This window comes from Mugil cephalus, chromosome 19, assembly GCF_022458985.1.
Source record: "Mugil cephalus isolate CIBA_MC_2020 chromosome 19, CIBA_Mcephalus_1.1, whole genome shotgun sequence".
In the NCBI taxonomy this organism is placed as follows: Eukaryota; Metazoa; Chordata; class Actinopteri; order Mugiliformes; family Mugilidae; genus Mugil; species Mugil cephalus.
This window is the reverse complement of record NC_061788.1, coordinates 18,647,209-18,664,783: the sequence shown is the minus strand read 5'-3', so window position 1 is coordinate 18,664,783 and position 17,575 is coordinate 18,647,209. Positions and strand designations below refer to the sequence as shown.

The 17,575-nt window shown below is 43.4% G+C and overlaps 1 protein-coding gene across 12 annotated transcripts in view; it reads right to left on the bottom strand.

Annotated features, from left to right (window-relative positions):
* Nucleotides 1-2,101: 2,101 nt before the first annotated feature.
* grin1a (glutamate receptor, ionotropic, N-methyl D-aspartate 1a) overlaps nucleotides 2,102-17,575 on the bottom strand; it is a 32,898-nt gene continuing 17,424 nt past the window's right edge. For 4 of the 12 annotated variants that reach the window (XM_047569386.1, XM_047569390.1, XM_047569387.1 and 1 more), the window contains 11 exons: nucleotides 16,573-16,737; nucleotides 15,674-15,792; nucleotides 15,171-15,283; nucleotides 14,760-14,908; nucleotides 14,502-14,659; nucleotides 13,797-13,958; nucleotides 13,373-13,482; nucleotides 12,859-13,004; nucleotides 8,410-8,436; nucleotides 7,490-7,600; nucleotides 2,102-4,184 (listed from right to left, as the gene is read on the bottom strand). In XM_047569386.1, the coding sequence (XP_047425342.1) occupies nucleotides 4,116-4,184; nucleotides 7,490-7,600; nucleotides 8,410-8,436; nucleotides 12,859-13,004; nucleotides 13,373-13,482; nucleotides 13,797-13,958; nucleotides 14,502-14,659; nucleotides 14,760-14,908; nucleotides 15,171-15,283; nucleotides 15,674-15,792; nucleotides 16,573-16,737 (1,329 nt within the window). In that variant the 3' untranslated portion in view covers nucleotides 2,102-4,115. Of the gene's footprint in view, nucleotides 4,185-7,489; nucleotides 7,601-7,716; nucleotides 7,757-8,409; nucleotides 8,437-12,858; nucleotides 13,005-13,372; nucleotides 13,483-13,796; nucleotides 13,959-14,501; nucleotides 14,660-14,759; nucleotides 14,909-15,170; nucleotides 15,284-15,673; nucleotides 15,793-16,572; nucleotides 16,738-17,575 lie in introns of those variants that run through there. The other 8 variants (XM_047569388.1, XM_047569389.1, XM_047569397.1 and 5 more) reach the window with 4 other exon arrangements.

Below are 17,575 nucleotides of genomic sequence, written 5' to 3'. Positions count from 1 at the left end.
TTGTAGAAGACATTTTGAAATAGAAACAGCTCCAAATGGGCCTCACCCCTCATCGATAGGAAAATAGTGAATATTAAATATAAAATCTAAATTTATAAGGAGAGACGGCAAAATTGGTACAGAAAATGTAATAATTAAAAAACAGCTTGCTCTGCTATAAATCACAATGTTTCATTAGAGTGGGGGGTTCAGACCAGGACTAAATATCTGGCTGTCATCCGCAGGACCAATAACCAGTTAAAACCACATTAATCTTTCTGACATACTGTCTGCTGGGATCAGAACAGGGGGTCAGAAGACCAGAACAAATGTCTCACCTGACAGTACCCTGCTCCTGCGAGGTATGTCGCTAATTAACAGCGACAGCCATGATTTAATTAACAATGACTCTTGTGATTTAATCAAAGATTTCCCGTGACAGTGTGGTGGTGCTTTGGCTTGCTCAGGGTAACGCTGTTCACTATAGCTAGTGAAAAGTCACGTTGTTAGCTCTGACAACAGAGTTTTAATGGAACAATCTATTTTTTCACTTTATTTGAGTGACATTAAGAAAATTATACAGTATATACGAAAAGTCAACAATGGTTCTAGCTAAATGCTAATATCCGGATGCTAACATGGCCATGTATTATTATTCTTATCAGATCATGTTTTCCATGGCTGTTATCAGGCTAAGCACACATTCAGGTGTAGTATACCTGAAGGTATTTTCTCATACAAAATCATACTAAATTCAAAATGGTGAAATGAATTTGTCCTCTTGATATCATCAATATTTAATTTCAACAACATAATTTCGTGGCAATTTTTATGTCAGTTCTCAATGTTTCAGTCAGATATAAAACCGATGCTCTGGTCTATACGTCTGCAATGGATCCAACAGATTTGTAATCTGTGCGGTTGCGGTTAGCCTGTGCCTTTTTAAGTATTTACACTCATGTGCACTCATGGGTCAGTCTCATTTATGTCACTAAAAACCACTCAGATATATAATTTGGCCACTGTGCTGAGTTCATTCATATACTGTATGTTTTTATGCATAAGTTCTGAAATCACTGCAACACTGGAAAAGGGAAAAGGCAAATGGGTAGATAACCACTGAGCTGATCAACACAGACCAATTAATCAATCATTTAGGACCAGTCACAGTTGTTGAAGTCCGGGACGTCACAGCCTGTAGTTACATTTCAGGGGAGGTACACAACAGGCAGCACAGAGTACTTATGGCATATTATACATCTGACACAGGCATAAATGTAGCTTAAGTCATTCCAAAAGACCACAAACAGATGTAAGAATATATTCCTCTGGTGCTCCTCGGTTTTAGGGATCTCATAGTTGAAGTCATTTTGTAACTTGCCCTGAGGACAGCCATCTTGGTTCAAACATGCCGGCCACGTTTAAATAAAGGCCTTTTAATTGCACTAGTCCCCTTGAGCGCCTAAGCTGCTGGTTTACACAATTACAAAGGTTACTGAATTCTACTGTGATAAGAGAGGGTGAACGACCTTTCTATTTTATTAAAATAATAATAAAATAAAAAAATAGGGCACTGGGTTTGATGCACTTTGGTTTCTCTTAGTACCACAGGGAATGTACCGACTGCTGCATGTTCCCACAGGCTCCCTGCTTTGGCTATGCTTCACCTGTCTTGCTTTTTCTTGTTTGGGTATTTCTGCTTACACTTTTATGAGAAGAGCAGGGCTGAAGGGTACACGCAACAGAAACCTGGACCAGAGAACCGAAACTTTAAACCAGTGTGTAGGATTTAGTGATCTTTCGACGTAAAGTTGCGGTCTCTTTGTATCTTTTTAAAAAATCTTCATGTTCCTTTAGCAAAGGTACTGAATCCCCCTTCCTTATTCTTAGCCCTTTTCCTCTTGAGTCATATACCTATGCAAATGTATTAATTAATTTTTTTATAATATCTGTTGTTACTTTTCTTTAATACGCGCTTTGCTTTTCTCACATGTTTGAATCTAAACATTTGGACTTTCTGCAGAGTTTTAGCATTCAGTACCTGACATTTTATAGACATGATCATTTATTAATTCAAATGTAATGTAACCCTAAAATAATTAAAGCACAAGGACTGGTTAGATGTGGCAATGTAAGTATATTTTATTTACAGTTGTATAAACAAGATGATTCAATGCAAGGTCTTTACTGGAAAAGGTAAGAAAAACAAGTGAATTCTCCCTTAATGGGTTTTGTGTACACGTGTGTTGATGTGTTTGTGTTTGTGTGTGTGTGTGTGTGTGTGTGTGTGTGTGTGTGTGTGTGTGTGTGTGTGTGTGTGTGATGCATGCCTGTTGTGTTTGTAACTATAGGTTAAAACATTCTCAGCTGCAGTCCAAATGCACGCAGTACAACCTCCTCAGCCACATCTACATGTAACCAGACTCTATTTACATTTCATTCAATTTAAATGCTTCTTGCAGCCTAACTTACTGTATACAGGAACAACACTCATCAAAACAAACAAACAAACAAAAACAAAAAAACTAAAGCATTAATAATAACACATACGCATGCACAGGATGCCTGAATGAGAACAAGATCAGAAGTTGCCTCTTGATTTAAAATAAGAAATTTAGACTTTGTAGATGTCTCGCCAACAGAGAAAAGTAAAACAAAAAGGGGAATTGCGAAACTGAAGCAGCTTACAGTGAAGAAGTTAATTTGTTTGACAGTTGTTTCTTGGCAAATCAGGATTCTTCTTTACGGTTTGGGAGACCCCTCAGCATAAAGTGCTGTATGCAGTGCCGAAAGGACATGATGGTCTTCTTAGCAGCAGTGGTTTCTTATCTCCAGAAACCGGGAAACGGCCTGTTTTTGCACCTAACCAAGACCTGCACACAAGCTCGCAAGTGGAGCGAAGCTTTCAATTCACTCGGGTTCCTTCGCGCAAAAGTTCTCCGGCGCTGGCGCGGGGAGGCGGGTTTTGCGCGAAAGACTGAGTGCTGGTTGGGTGAAGAACTTGGCCCCTTGATGCAACCCCTTTGAGACTGGAAATGAGAAAGACTGCTGCGGCAGGAGAGAGGATGGAGAGGGGGCTTCCCAAAACGGCTAAAAGCCGAGTGTTTGCAACATTTAAGAGAAGAAAACAAAAAGAGAGCGAGAAAAACCCCAATGATTCTTAACTGACTCATCAAACTGCTAATTAGTCTGTAATCTCTTATATCGCCTGCTTATATCTAGCTATAAATAGTAAAGCTAAGTAACAATTCAAACTTCTTATTAAAAATACATACACGTGCATTAGTGCAGAATTAAAGGGGAGAAAGACACAAGTTGAACATCTACAAAATCTGATCCATAGCCTTCGGAGAAACAATAATCATCATCACCATTCAGATACATAAAGCTCTTAATTCATATACAAACACACACATGCTTTCGTCATCGTCACTGGTAGACAAGATTATGCTCGTCTTTTAGTGTCATTATTAATGCTTCCCAATGAAAGAAATGTCGTCTAAAAACCTTAAAAGTGTAGATAAAAACACATAGTTTCTATTAAAAATACTTGATCTCCACTGAAGCTTACAGTACGTCATGTATTGCAGTATGTGGTTTTAAGAAATACTAGATATCACTGTGATAACTAGGCCCTAAACGGTAGTGATATGTCGAATAGATGCACCAGATCTGGTTTATTCGTAAACTTAACCAAACTAAACCTGGCTCGCTAAAAGTTACACAGCTGCTCAGGGTATTGGAACACATCAAACATTAAGTAAATGTATGTGCGTAAAAGGACAAAACAAGGTTAAATAAGTTAGCTGATAATATAGAGAAGGAAAAGATTGTATATGTGAGTCAGATGGGTTCTTGTGTGCATGCTCAGGGACCCTACAAACATCTAAGAGCAGGTAATCCTGTCTTTAAAAAAAGGTGCAAGTTCAGTGTCTTTTCAGGACACTTCGTCAGCAAGCGGGTTTCTCAAAAGCTCCGTCGTCGGCAGGCGGTGAAATGAAAGCTTCGGCTTTGGCGAGGAAGGGAACGAGGAGCCTTTCCCCGGCCGCTTCCTCTCCTCCTCCCTCGTCACGTTTCCTCTCTCCTCTGGGCGAGCGAACCTCGACGTCGCCCCCTCTCTCTTTCTCTGTCTCTTCCTACACCACGGTGCTGACAGACGGGTCAGACAAGTTGAGTTGGCCCGTGATGTCAGTGGGTGGGTACTGCTGCAGGGGCGAGGAAAAGTTGGGGGGGCACAGGAGGAACAGAAACACATAGCAGGGTGTCATTGCTCGGCAAAAGCACGAATGTGAAGACTTCTGTTGTTGTCACGACTGACGCTTCGCTGAACATTCAGTTTAATTAACGGACAATTGTGCTTCATGTCTGCAGAAGCAGGAGGATGCTCTAACCCCTCTCAGGCAGAATTCGATTTTTTCTTATTTCCTGTCCATTTTTGTGAAGTAGCTGGTTGTGCCTGAGGTGGGCTAAGATCCTGAGAGCCTCAACAACAGCACGTTTGAATCAGGCGTCATTTCATTTTTGGCCTCAACAACATGACTGGGTGATAATTTCCTGCTGTGGACAAAACAGACAGACAGCTCGTTTATCTCCCCACGGTCATTTTGTATGCATGCAGGCAGGCACTAATTTTAGCAGCTCGGGAGCAGGACATGAATGCCGGGCTGATTTCAAAGTGCTGTTGTGTGGAACTCTTACATCCAGCCCCTGCTTCACTGTGCTTCTTAAAGAGAAGGGTGCATTGAATCATAGGCGTCTAGGGTGCTGAGAGGGGGAAACAGGATCCCTATTCCGTGCATGTGCTCAGTTTCTATGGCAACGCTGATTTTGCTTCTCAGCGTTTGTCTGGCAGCCGTGCCTTCTTTACAGTGACGAGGCTGCCGTTTCTGCGCATGAGAGAAGATGCAGAAACCTGGTTGGAAACATCACCCGTGAAAAACATTCCCGTGCTGCTTTTGTGGCGTTGCGTCATGTCTGAGAGAGACGCGGGTGGAGTAACTCTCGTTATGCTTTTTTTTTTTTTTTTTCGGAATCTGATTTCCAACGTGCCAATCGTAATCTTGACTCACAACGCTGTGTCGGGACAACCTGCTTCATATCATCGAGCGTGCAGGACGCCGTATTCAGTCTGCACAGTAAATACATCACATGTTGGTACTGTGCACTGATGAACTGCAGATCCAAAACAGGGACGGTGTACCCATCTCATTTGTCACTTTTCTCAACTACGCAAGTCTAATTGCCTCTCGTTTGAAGCTGATAGAGCCAATACATTCAAGCATACAAGCTTCAGAAGCTGTTATGATGCAACAGACATGCTGGCAGATGGGGCAACATCCAGACTGAAGAGATAAATGCGTGTTGTTGTTGTTTTTTTTTTTTTAAATTAGGGGTCAGGGTGGATGTGCCTCATCCCCTTGACCCGCAAGTTGCATCATCAGATAGCTTACAGCCCCCATTTGGGTCTCCTCATGTCTTGTACCTTGAGGGCCTGCTAACAGCGCACCCTACTGGGGTCAAGTGGACCAGCAAAAGAGAGACACTTCACTGACATCACAACCACACTTAATGCTTACAAAGCTACTTATTCGACACAGCTACGGTGATTGTCTTCATACGGCACAGTTTACAAAGAGTACTTCTTCTACTGTTGCTACATCTACGACAGTTAAAGTAGTTGGCATGCTTGCAGAGGGAGAGAGGAGCAGTGTGGCATGTGGGTGAGGGACACTGACACTCAAGTCCATTGATATCCATTAATATAAAAGAAGAACATTTATATAAAATAAAAATAATGGTCAAAGACTGGAGATGGTAGGTCTTTCAATCGGAGCATGTTTTTTTCCTTCCCTCAATCGGACATTTTTTTTTCCTTCCCTCTACTAGGACTCCCAAACCAGCATCCGAACCCTCATACAAACACATTAACGGTGGCGATCCCACTCTCTTCTTCTCTCCAAAACGAAACCAATTCTATTGAGAAAATCGCCAGGGGCGGGGGGAGCAAAGGTGGTTTGCTTCGGCGCAGAGACATCCATAAAAAAAATATAAGAGGACAGTTAACACAAGAAAAATTGTAAAAGACAGGAAATCAAATAGAAACATGTGGCTTGTCTTTGTGCCGCCATAGGCCGCACCCGTGTTAGAGCAAAAGCCAGCCCGCGAAAGCTTCTGTGTCCTAGAGCTTATTGTCGTTTCTACTGCTTCTACAGAGAGGTCAGATACGGTCAACGACCACCTATGTCTGGTGGAACAGCTGGGTACAAATGTGTGCAGATCACTGGTTTGTCAGAGCAGTCCGAGGTTGTGTGGAACTCGGGACTCCGCACGAGCCAAACCGTAACAAGCTTTTCAACTGAACTGTGAAGGAACAGAGAAAACCTGACACTCTCATTGTGCTGCAACAATAAAAAATAAAAAAAAACAAGCAGAGATATAGAGATAGCATAAAACAGCATTTAGAAATGCATGCCTTCCTTGTAACACAGTGAGAGTCTAAGGCTTCACAAAGTTTAGAGCCCCGAGAAAAACAGTGGTTCAAACGTAAAAGAGGAGCCTCTTCATCACCTGAAAACATACCCTGGAAGAGGCATGCACAGTTCAGACCACATGGACACTGGAAATTAAACAAGAATTATGACAAACAAAGTATGACAAAGCAAATAAAAAAACAACAAAATAAAAACCCAAATCAAATTGGTTAATTGAAATCCATGAGTGTAATCCTGAAATAGACATGTTATAAATAAATAAGACAGAAGATTAGTGTTCTTCTCTGGAGGACCGGCCGTCACCACTACCTTGAAAATGGATTTTGGAAAAAAAATAATGACAGAACACAGGCGCATGCTTTTCAAAACAGAGGCAAACCGATACCGACTGGAGACCAAAACGGAGGAGGTGCAGGATCGGTGCAATGAAAAAACGATGGATATACGAAGGTTCAAGCAGTCACAACGACAGGACACGAGTATAATAAACAAACGCTCACGTACAGCGCACACATACACCACAAGGTCACCACCAAAAAGGATCACAATTGCCAGAATCCACGTCCAAACCAGAGGCAGGGAGGAACAGCAGCCCAAGACAAAACACTACTGGCAGACTGCTTGCTTTGGTCGCCCCACCCACCCACTCATCCAGGATCCACTAATCCCATCAGCCCCCCCCCATCCAAAGAAAAAAAAAAAAAACAGGGACGCCCCCTTGCCAAATGCAGAGCCCAGCTCCTGGCCTGGCCTGACCTGAGATCCTGCACTGATGCCCTCCACGCTGCAAAGGAACTATAAACGCTAAATGGTGATGGCTGATCGATGGTGAGCGGACAGACACGTGGCGGAGGCCGCGGAGCCGTGTGGAAATGAGTGAGTGGAAAAATGGGACTCTTTCGTGGTCGGATATGGGGATGTCGGCAGAGAGGACAGCGAGAGAAAAAAGGAGAGAGATGAAAGAAGAGACAGAGGAAGAGAGGGGAGAGAGGGAAGATGTTGCTTCTTCGTCTCCTTACCGTGTCTTTGGAGGACCTACGTCTCTTGATGCTGGAGGCCAGGGTGGTACTGATGGACCTAAAAGAGGCTTTCTTTTTGGGGTCGGGCTCTGCTCTACCACTTTTCCTATCCTAAAATAAATATATGTAGAAGCATTATTCATGGTCTCTGGCTGGGGTGACAACGTTGGCTTCACTTTCACCCGTCCTCTCTACCCACCACCCACCACCCCGATAAATGACCTTACTTTTTAGTGTCTAAATACTGGGAGGGTTGTTTAGAAAAGACTATATTATTTGGAAAATGTAAAATGCAAAAAGAGGGAGAAAGAAAAGGGAATAAAGCCTGTTAGATGCGAGAGTGGAAATAGACTGTCCAGTCTGATATGAGGGCATTTGCTCAGACTTTATGCGACCTTATCACACTTATCACTGCACAAGATGACACAGTAGTCCTCTAGAAATGTGCTGACGCATTCACTCGGTCCCTAGAAATGCACTGGAATGAGTGATGACTAATAAAGATGTCAGTGGGTGTGATACCTACGTTATACCACTTCAAGCGTCTAGAATATTCTGCCTGCTTATGCCTGAACACACACACTTTACAGCTGCAGCTTAGTCATCTCAAAACACAAGCAATCTGAGTTTTAAATGCATGGATCAACTACACATGCTGAATATGGCTTTACAGAGTAAATAAGATCTACTCGGACCTGACACGTGTCAGAGCTCTGGAAATCATTTTCAATGCAATCCTGTCAAAATTGAAAAGTAAAGGAGAAGAAGAAGTTTTAACCATACTCTTACAAGACGGTGAGCCAATTTGGTGCCCTCCCTCCCTCATACCATCAGAGTGCCCCACAGCTACTCTCAGCACAATAACTGGGTGTTTGTGTGCAAACAAACAAAAGGTAAAACTCATATTAAGGTATTCTTACATCCTGAGTCTCTAGAGAGGAAGAGGGCTGCATAGGGGGAGAAAAGAAAAATAAAATAAATTTCCATCCACTGGGTTATAGTTGTTACTTTAAAGAATATCCTTATGCAAAAGCCAAGGGAACCAAAAAGGGCATATAGATATATATATATAGGTATATAAATGAAAGAAAAAAGTAGCAAAACAAACATCCACATCCAAAGCCAGGCAGATATAAAAAAGTTTAGAAGCTGCAATATTGGATGCCACTAAAATGCATATCAAAGAGGGAAAACAACAGCGACAAAAGTCAGTAATTAAAGCCCATTTAGAGTCATTATACCTTAAATTGGTATAATGGAAATTCACCCCACACACAAGGGAATGGGATGGAGTATGAGACGGAGTGCATAAGAAAAAAAAACAAAGATCTGAGAAGGAATCTATTGTAGCAACAAAACAAAATTCTAAAATAAAAATGCAAATAAAAAAAAGTGCTGATTTCATGATCATCTAGCAAATAAAGCCTAAAAGGTGCTACTTCTACAAGAAGGGTGAGTAAATCAGAAGTGAAGGATGGCTGAGTAGTAGCAGGAGGGGAGGCCCCTGGGGGGGGCGGGGCAGTGTGGTGTGAATTTCAACATGCCAAAAACACCTTATGGATGGAAGGAAGGAGTAAAAAGGGAAAACATAGAATAAGTAAACACAAAACAAATAGCATGACAAATCAATCCTGGCCAGCACTGGCCCCACAGTACATCTCTTTTCATCAGGTCACATGACTAGGCTCTTTTCAGGACACATTCGTGCCACCATCACCCCACCAGCCAACACTTTTTCTCTCAACCACCCGACGGCGTGATATTAGGTGTCGAGCAGGTACTGGTGAGAGCCGGCAGAAGAGTGATTGACGGGCGGCAATGCGTGTTTTTCTAAATAAATAAAATCTTTTTTCCTGTTGGAAGATGATATCTCATGTTAGTAACTCAAACTGTGCATTTGTCTCAAGGGGGGGAAAAAAAATCAATGCCCAAGTGACTTCAGCTCCCTTCTTTTCTTCTTTACTTCCCCCCGTTTCTTACACGTCTGAGACTGCGGGAGTCGCAGCCCCGGCCACTCTGAGCCCTGATGAGGCGCTGCGTGTGCACAGTCCTGGCCATGCAGGGCATGCTGGACCGTCAGATGAAGCGTGGGCGAGGGAGTGCACAGTGTTTCACGCTGGTAACGGAAGCCATCGTCCAGCGTCTTTAAACACCATCATTGCTGTGGCCGTCCAGCAGAGTTTCTGACTCTTTGTTTTCGTCCCAAACTGAAACTATCACTTCTGGACTTGTTCAGACAGTGCACTTCTGAGTAACTTCTGTTTGAAAAGGGAAAGCTAAAAGCCAGATGTGTAGCCTCTCAGTGATGTAGTGCACAGCAAACCTACTATAATAGCATGATAGCATCGGGGACGTTAACAAATCAGGCATGTTGAACATGTAGTGATGTAAATCTCTATAATTTGAATTTGCACATTGCAGCTGTATAGTGACGAAGCTCGAAGCGTAGTTATTGAAGTGTGTCATTTAATCAGACAGGGCACAACGATTAAAGCTAAAAGGCTCCTGCAGCGTTTTTAATCACAGTCCTGGAAAGTTGTTTTGGTTTCTGGTCCCTCAGCACAGAGAGATCGCAGCAGTTCTCTCATTTCATTTTTTAGACCGATTTCCACACGTTAATTAAAGGTGATATGAAACTGAAAAGGTTGTTTGTTTTGTCTGTAATAAAATGCGCAGCTTTTTAATGCAGTCAATTACTCCATTAAATTCCGACCACGTTGGATTTGCCGAAGAAATACTTGTCAGCCCACGACAGCTGCAGCGGCATTAAAATGACATCTGTAACAGCTGTTTTTTGGAAACCTGAAGAGACGAGCTGTGAACACAAGATTGACACATGATCACTATTTAAATTCACAGGCTGAAGTCGTAACAGTTAACAACAGCAGATATAAGGATTTGTGCTTATTCTGTCTTCTTTTAGCTCAGGTTTGGTCTCCACCAGCTCCTAAAGAAAAATGCCTGGCTTTTTAATGTCTACACGTATCCACTATTTTCACTTGTTTCTTCTTGCTTCTAACTTTGTCTGTGTAAAGCAGGCGGTTACTCTGTCTCTCCATTAAGCACTAAACTTGAATGAATACAAATTATAATAATTTTAGATTATAAAGACTTAAATCACTTCAGTAAAGAGACAAATCTTCTTACTCAAATGGAGGTATCTATGTGCTACCTGAGATCAAGTAGCTTTACCGCGACTACATCTCTGTGGCTACAGCTTCTTAAAGCTTAACTATCTTAGGCATGCAATTCAAACAAAGCGTGCATGTTTAACTATTTGTCAAAGTTTGTAAAGACGATGTCAGATGGTGTGACAGTTAATAAGCGTGTGATATAAAGGCTTTTGAGCATTAACAGCATGTAGACATATAGTATGCCATCCCTCACAGAGTGAAGGGTGTGCCTCGCGAACAGACTTAGTCAGATGTGCACATTCTCTGAAGCTGCATCTCTGTTTGAAGGTATGTGGGAGCACAGTGCTTTGCGTAATACACCATCCCGAGGCAGTGTAAGCACATAATAACATAAAACACAGGTACAAGCCAACAATGGGACTCCAGGTTTTAGTGCTTGCTGCACTAAGGAAGGAGGAGGCCACATAAACTGTGATCTTCTAATCTCCACTGTCGTGACCCTGCGTCCTACATAGCCAAGTTGTCATTTAAAGTTTGATCAGGGTGAGCAATCAGATCAGTGCACCCAAACAGTGCAAATTAGATCCGGAATAATATTCACGTGGAACAGATTGGATTAGCGTGGCTTCATGGGCACTCTGTCTGGATTATGAAGATTGTGTCCATCGTTTTTAGCTCCAGGGTCCGCAGTGACGATCACTGAGCAAGAAGAGCATGCACAAGCCATCTTTGTTCAGCGGGGCAGAGAGATCAGTGTGATCATCGCTGCCATGAATCTACATTACGTTGGTCTAAGGGCAGTTTATCGTTTCCCTCTCCTTTCTCAGTGAAGCTCCCCTGCATGCATTCGCCTGCTGCGTGAGCCTAGAGAATGTACATCCATATGAGGACACTGGTGACAGATACATACAGTTGTCAGTTCGATGGTAGACACTCTCAGGAGGACATTGATTTGCTGACAGGCACTTGGTGATTTTCATACTGTACCTTCCACCAGCCCTGCTGTCTCAGTGCAGCAGGGCCAGACTCTTTCAAGGTTCAAGGTTTACAGAGACAGAGCGGTTAGATTGCCAGGGTCACATCATGGACTCACAGGCTGATTGGCCATCAATGTGAACCACCAAGATATCCAATCAGGGAGTGAGTAAAGGTGCTTGGGAACAGAAAAGGGGAGCTCCAGTGCTTTAAAGCTGTGTTGATTGCACTGGGGTACAGGGGCAAATCATGTTCTCCACTGGGCAAAGGAACTTGTTGCTTGATTTTAGTTCAAATGGTCAGTTCATTTAAACAAATCAAACGGTTAAAAAAAAAAAAAAAAAAGACTGAACCACAAGCGAGATTTCTTCGATTCTGATGTTCATGAAGAGAGCATAAACCAAACTATCTGCAAGGTCTGATGCCGCAAGAGGAGGAAATTACCTCTGTCTTTAACTTTCATGAACTGACCCTTTACATTGATGCCTTGTTAGGCGGGCGGTGTCGCTCGAAGCTTTTGGCATGCACGTTTTACACTCTGTCTGCATTATGCACACTGCAGTGGATAAGGAGACATACTGTGCACAGTAGCTTTGCACCTTAAAGTTACTCTGACGTTACCGGGAGGGTCACTACTGTGTGATTGTGCCAGGGCATTGATTTTACTCTTCATGCTCTATTTGTAGTTAACGCTTCTGGCTACTGTTAGTATGACTGACAGAATGAAGGAAATCAATGTTTCAGTAATGTTTCCTGCATTTCTTTTTTTTTTTTTTGTTAGTTTTCCATGTATCATATGACCTTATGAACCATATAGCACCACAGCAGTAGCTTAGAGCTAATAATTCATGCCATGGACATGGTTTGGTGAAGTTTTAACTTGGAAATCCATCATGTTAGAGGGTCACAAGGCTAATTATCTTATTGTTGCTCTAACAGCCAGTGGTGACATGGGGTGGAAATTGATGCTACATACTAATGAGGGAGTCCCAGCCACTGCTTGACTTCCAGAGGCCTCCTTACTCTCCTGCAGGCACACACAAGAGACATGGGTGCAGTTGGCCTCTTTTAAGATCTACACGGTGGCCACTCAGGATGCCCTACATTACTGTACGTGTAGGCATCGGAGATCACACTTTCTTGTGCAGTGATCTGGTGGTCTAACCACTATTGGAAATAAATTGTTCCTTGAGAGACAGAAATCAACCCAACGTCAAGACGGCTTTGTCGGTGTGAGCAGGCGCAAGAAATCATTCCTACCTGCAAGTTCTTCCTCCAAACATTGACGGCCGCAAAGGCGAGCTGCATCTGCTTCCTGCGGGCGTCTTTATGGCGCTTATAGGCAATTTCAATGAATATGAGGAAGATCCCTGCTGCTATGCCTCCAGCCACCAGCATGAAGACACCTGTTGGAGAGCGACGGACGAACACAGACAAAGCAGAGACAAATACGTAAGCTGCCGGTCCACAATCCCGTCGCTCCCACTGAGCATGAATGCATGGTCTGGCCGTCATGCTCAGTGGTCGCCCAGCGTTTCATAACCAGCTCTCCTACTGAAGGCGACGGCTGCAAACCACTCAAAATGAATAAAAGACCACAACCGCACAAGTTCACAGCACAAGATACTTTACGGAACACTTCCACAGAGCACCCACGCTGACACTAAAACAACCATTTGGCAAAGGTATTGGACAAAAAAGGGCTACAGTACCTTACCACTGCAGTTTTTGTCCAATCACTTTTAACGCTTTCTCTACGCCATAAGGACCATACCTGCCATATTTTCAAAGGTGAGTGTGGCTGGGGCATTGCTCCTTGAGTCACACTCCTGGTATCTCACCCAGGTTTTATCTAGGTCTTCCATGAAGCCGTTCTCATGAGAACTGCAGGGGGTTGGGGGTAGTGGGGAGAGAAGTAACAAAGTTAATAAATGCCACAAAAAAACGACGGAATATTCGAGCCGCGCACTCCCAGAAACCAACATGAATGAAACAAAGACAACTGGACAGATGCACTGACAGACATAAACTAGACAGAGACAAACTGACAAAAAGGGCAGGAAAGGGAAGATACAAAAAGATGCAACATAAGGCAATGTTTTGGATGGCTGTAAGTGGTCAATACGAGACCTTGAAATCATACTGATAAGAAACTAAAAGAAAGTCATACGAGTAATGCAGCTTCGGCTGGGACAGACCTGAGAATGGCCAGGGACACATTCTGTTTCCAGGGGCTGTCCTTGCGCATGCCTATGCCAAAGCCCGAACGGAAAAACAGCTCTCCCGTGGTCACCAGGTCGCACTTCTGCGAGGCTTCAAACTCCAGCACCGCAGAGTCCCAGATGAATGCATGCAGCTTGCTGTGGGGGGAGGGGGAGGGAGGAGGAGGAGGAGGGAGGAGGAGGAGGAGGGGAAGGAGGGGGTTACGGTGCAACAATACAATGATTTACATACACATTTACGGCTCCCACCCCTCTCTCTCTCTCGCACACCAAATCGTGTGTGTCATTCAGCGTTTACCAGCAATCTCTACCGCTGCTTATGGCCCAAATGAAATCCAATGCCCGATGGGTGAGGGCGCGTCCCCCATTGGATTCCCCCAATCTCAAAGTCGTCTGGGTACAACCTGAAAAAGGGTGCTCCTGGACTCATTGTTAGCTCAACCTCACACTGGTGTCAGTGCTGTTGACACGTCCTCACCTGCAGCTGGCCCTGGACAACTGTCTCATCTGGGCGATGGGCCTGGATCAGATGAATCGTCGCTGTAAGTCCTGCCACTTTCATCTGGTCCGGAGGTCCATGTCCCTCCCCCTGAGCTAACTGGACTAGCCCTGATCTATGTGCCTGGTAGGTTGAGCTGCCGGCCGACGTGCTCTGGTCGGCCCGGCCTGGCCGAGACTCACTTGTCACGCACTGCTTGGATAGCTTCGGCGGCACTCTCATAGTTGTGCTTCTCCATGTGGCGGTACATGGTGCTAAGCTCCACCTGCCGCCGGAAGTAGATGTCCACAGAGCTTTGTTTCACCGTGGCGTAGATGAACTTGTCCGATGGGTTTCTCAGCTGCACAAGACACAAGGACAAGGCACCGGGCATTAAGCAACACAGCTACTATACGAATATAGCAGCTCTCATGTAGCGATATGATTCAAGGATCACCAACCCTTGGGTCATTGATGCCGGTGATGCGCTCCTCAGGCCGGTCCAACACCAGGAAGGCAGCCAGGTTGGCAGTATAAGAAGCCACAATGATCATAGCAAAACCAGCCCACACCATGCCCAGGATTCTCGCTGAGAAGCTACGCGGCGCGCCTGTGTGATGAGACGTCAGTTCAGTTACAACAACCACTAACAATGCCACTTCTTTCGTTACTAAGACTGCATTCTGCTACAATCAGATGTGAAAAGGAAATACTTAAAGTCACAGCCAAGTAGATGGCTAAAAGAAAACAAATCCTCCAGAGCCTGTCGTGTCATCAGTATCTCAGTCCTTGATATATTTTCTTTCACGACAAATAGAACACAGTGTCCCTGTGTTGTGTTGTCGAGACAACGTTCACTGGCTCTGACTGACCTTCTCCTATTCCAGAATTCAGCAACACTCCCCAGGAGAACCACATGGCAGATGATAAGGTGAGGGCATCTTCTTCTTCTTCTTCACTGTTTACTTTAAATCTTCCAAACGGGCTACAGGGAAGAAATTGGGAGATTTGCAGAAAATTAAACGAGAGAATACCAAGAACCTGACGAAGGTGGAAACCCTGAGCACCCCAAGCAGAGAGGGGCAACTGAATATGAGTGAGCAAAGCAAGACAGAGACAAAGTCTGCAGAAAGGAAACGGGCTAAAGACGGCGGCAAAGGGACAGAGCGGTGGGATGACTGGAGCCAATCTTCACCTCTGTCTGCCTTGCTGTCCACACCGAGGGAAGATCTGCTGTGCTAAGGAGTGCATAGACACACACACACACACCAACACATATAGAGTATATACGCACACCAGTTCAGTTGTGAATATATACACACACATGGACACACGCATACACACACACACACACACACACAGGTCCCCCTTGTACCTGAACCGGTCTAGTAGGTAAAGCATCACCGCCACCACATGCACCGAAAGACCCACCAACAGCCACAGTGTGCTTTGGAACGGCTGCATAAACGAGTCCAGTGTACTGCGAGGGATTTCCTAAAAACACAAACACCACAATGAGTTATCGACTGATAATTAACAGAAACTTTTTCACTAATATAAAGAAATGAAAACACCAGTCTGTGTCCAGGTCATTGTCTGTATTTTACGACAAATTTTTGGAGTTGTACATATCTGTACCTGTCTCGCATCTCTATTCGCAGCTCTTTTAATAAATACATTGCAATTAATAAAAACTAATGGATACCTTATTCGCTATTCGCTAAAATGGTCGTTGTAAAGCAGGGGTAAGCTGCATTAAAAGGGGAAAATATGGAAACATTGTTATGATCCTTTGAAGAAAGGTTGTGATACAGCACAAACTAATGTTAACAGCATAAAAATATCAGGCCATTCTATGACCATAATATGCTGAGATGAATGTTTAACCAAATGTGTTTATTTATTATCTCTTCTTGAGGTCCAGTGAAAGCTTACAAGATCGAAAAGCTTTGAGCGAGGCAAAGGATTTTCACTTGATTGTAATCTGTAACCTCACATCTAGGTGTCACTAACTCCTATATTCAGGACCTTTAACCCTGGAAATCTGTCTTGTCCACATAAGTTAAAATGATACATATTTTTATTGTCATGTATTTTTGTAATATTGATATCTCTGAATTTCTCATTGCGTATAACATTGTGTTCTTTGTGCTGTAGTAATCACAGCACAAAATGGCTCAATTTGGAAATTAGTTGATGCACAAATAAATAGCCATAGAAGTTACAGGATAATGTGCGACTCTCCTGTGAATGTTTGGCAAATACACTACTTACTTTTTTAACCAGAATAGTGAGGCCTTGATATTTAAAGGGCTTGGAGAACTCTATATACTGGGCTCGTTCATTGTTTATAGTCAGCGGGGCCACAATCATGTCAGCCAGGCCTCCCAGGAGCTCTCCCATCATCCCATTCCACTCTTTCTTGTTACTGTTGTTCACCTGAAAGTCCCAAAAGGGAGATGTTAAACAGGACCCTGCTGTTGTCTAGACCGCAGAATGTCTGAATGCTTTAAGGATATGGGTTAGGCCAAGCGGGGATGCAAGTGTGAGGCATGCTCTACCAACAGTGTCTATGTTAGTCTATATATGTACATATATATAGCTATTTTCTGTAGTTTATGAGCTCATGCACTGTTTAACACCCAAAGGTGTAGAATGTGCTGTTGCGTATACAGAGCAGGGTTATGTTCTGTTCCATCCATGCAGGTTTCCAGGCCATCTTGTCCTGTTCCTCTTTTTCGCTCGTCTTACTTTGGTTAATGATGGTTCTGTACTGGCTTGTGTGACACAGTCATGCTGTCGTTTTGTGAAGAGCTCAGGAGAAATCAACCTGCTTTAATACACATCGAAATAATATCCTACATTTAAAAAAAGGGCACATGTCACTGACATTGCACATGATGGATAATGGTATTAAAGGATGGTTTGGAATACTGGTATGTCCATGTTGATGATTTGTGTAAATGGATTTCAGCACGGAGCTGTTATACTGGGACTTACAGCAATGATTCATCTGATCTAGTTAACAAGTATATATAAAACATAAAATTAGCGCCAATGTTAGCTAAGCAAGTGTTAGCTTAAAAAAACACGCGCTAAGTAAATGTTTGCTAGAAGTTAAATTGTGAGGGATAAGCTTGTGAAAGTGAAAAGTAAAAACCTGAATTTACAGCAGAGACCATGTATGTGTGTATAAGAGGGACACTCTAGTTTCTAAAAATCCATAAAGGTGTCCCACTTGAGCAATAAGGTTAAGTTATATATAGCACCTCGGTTC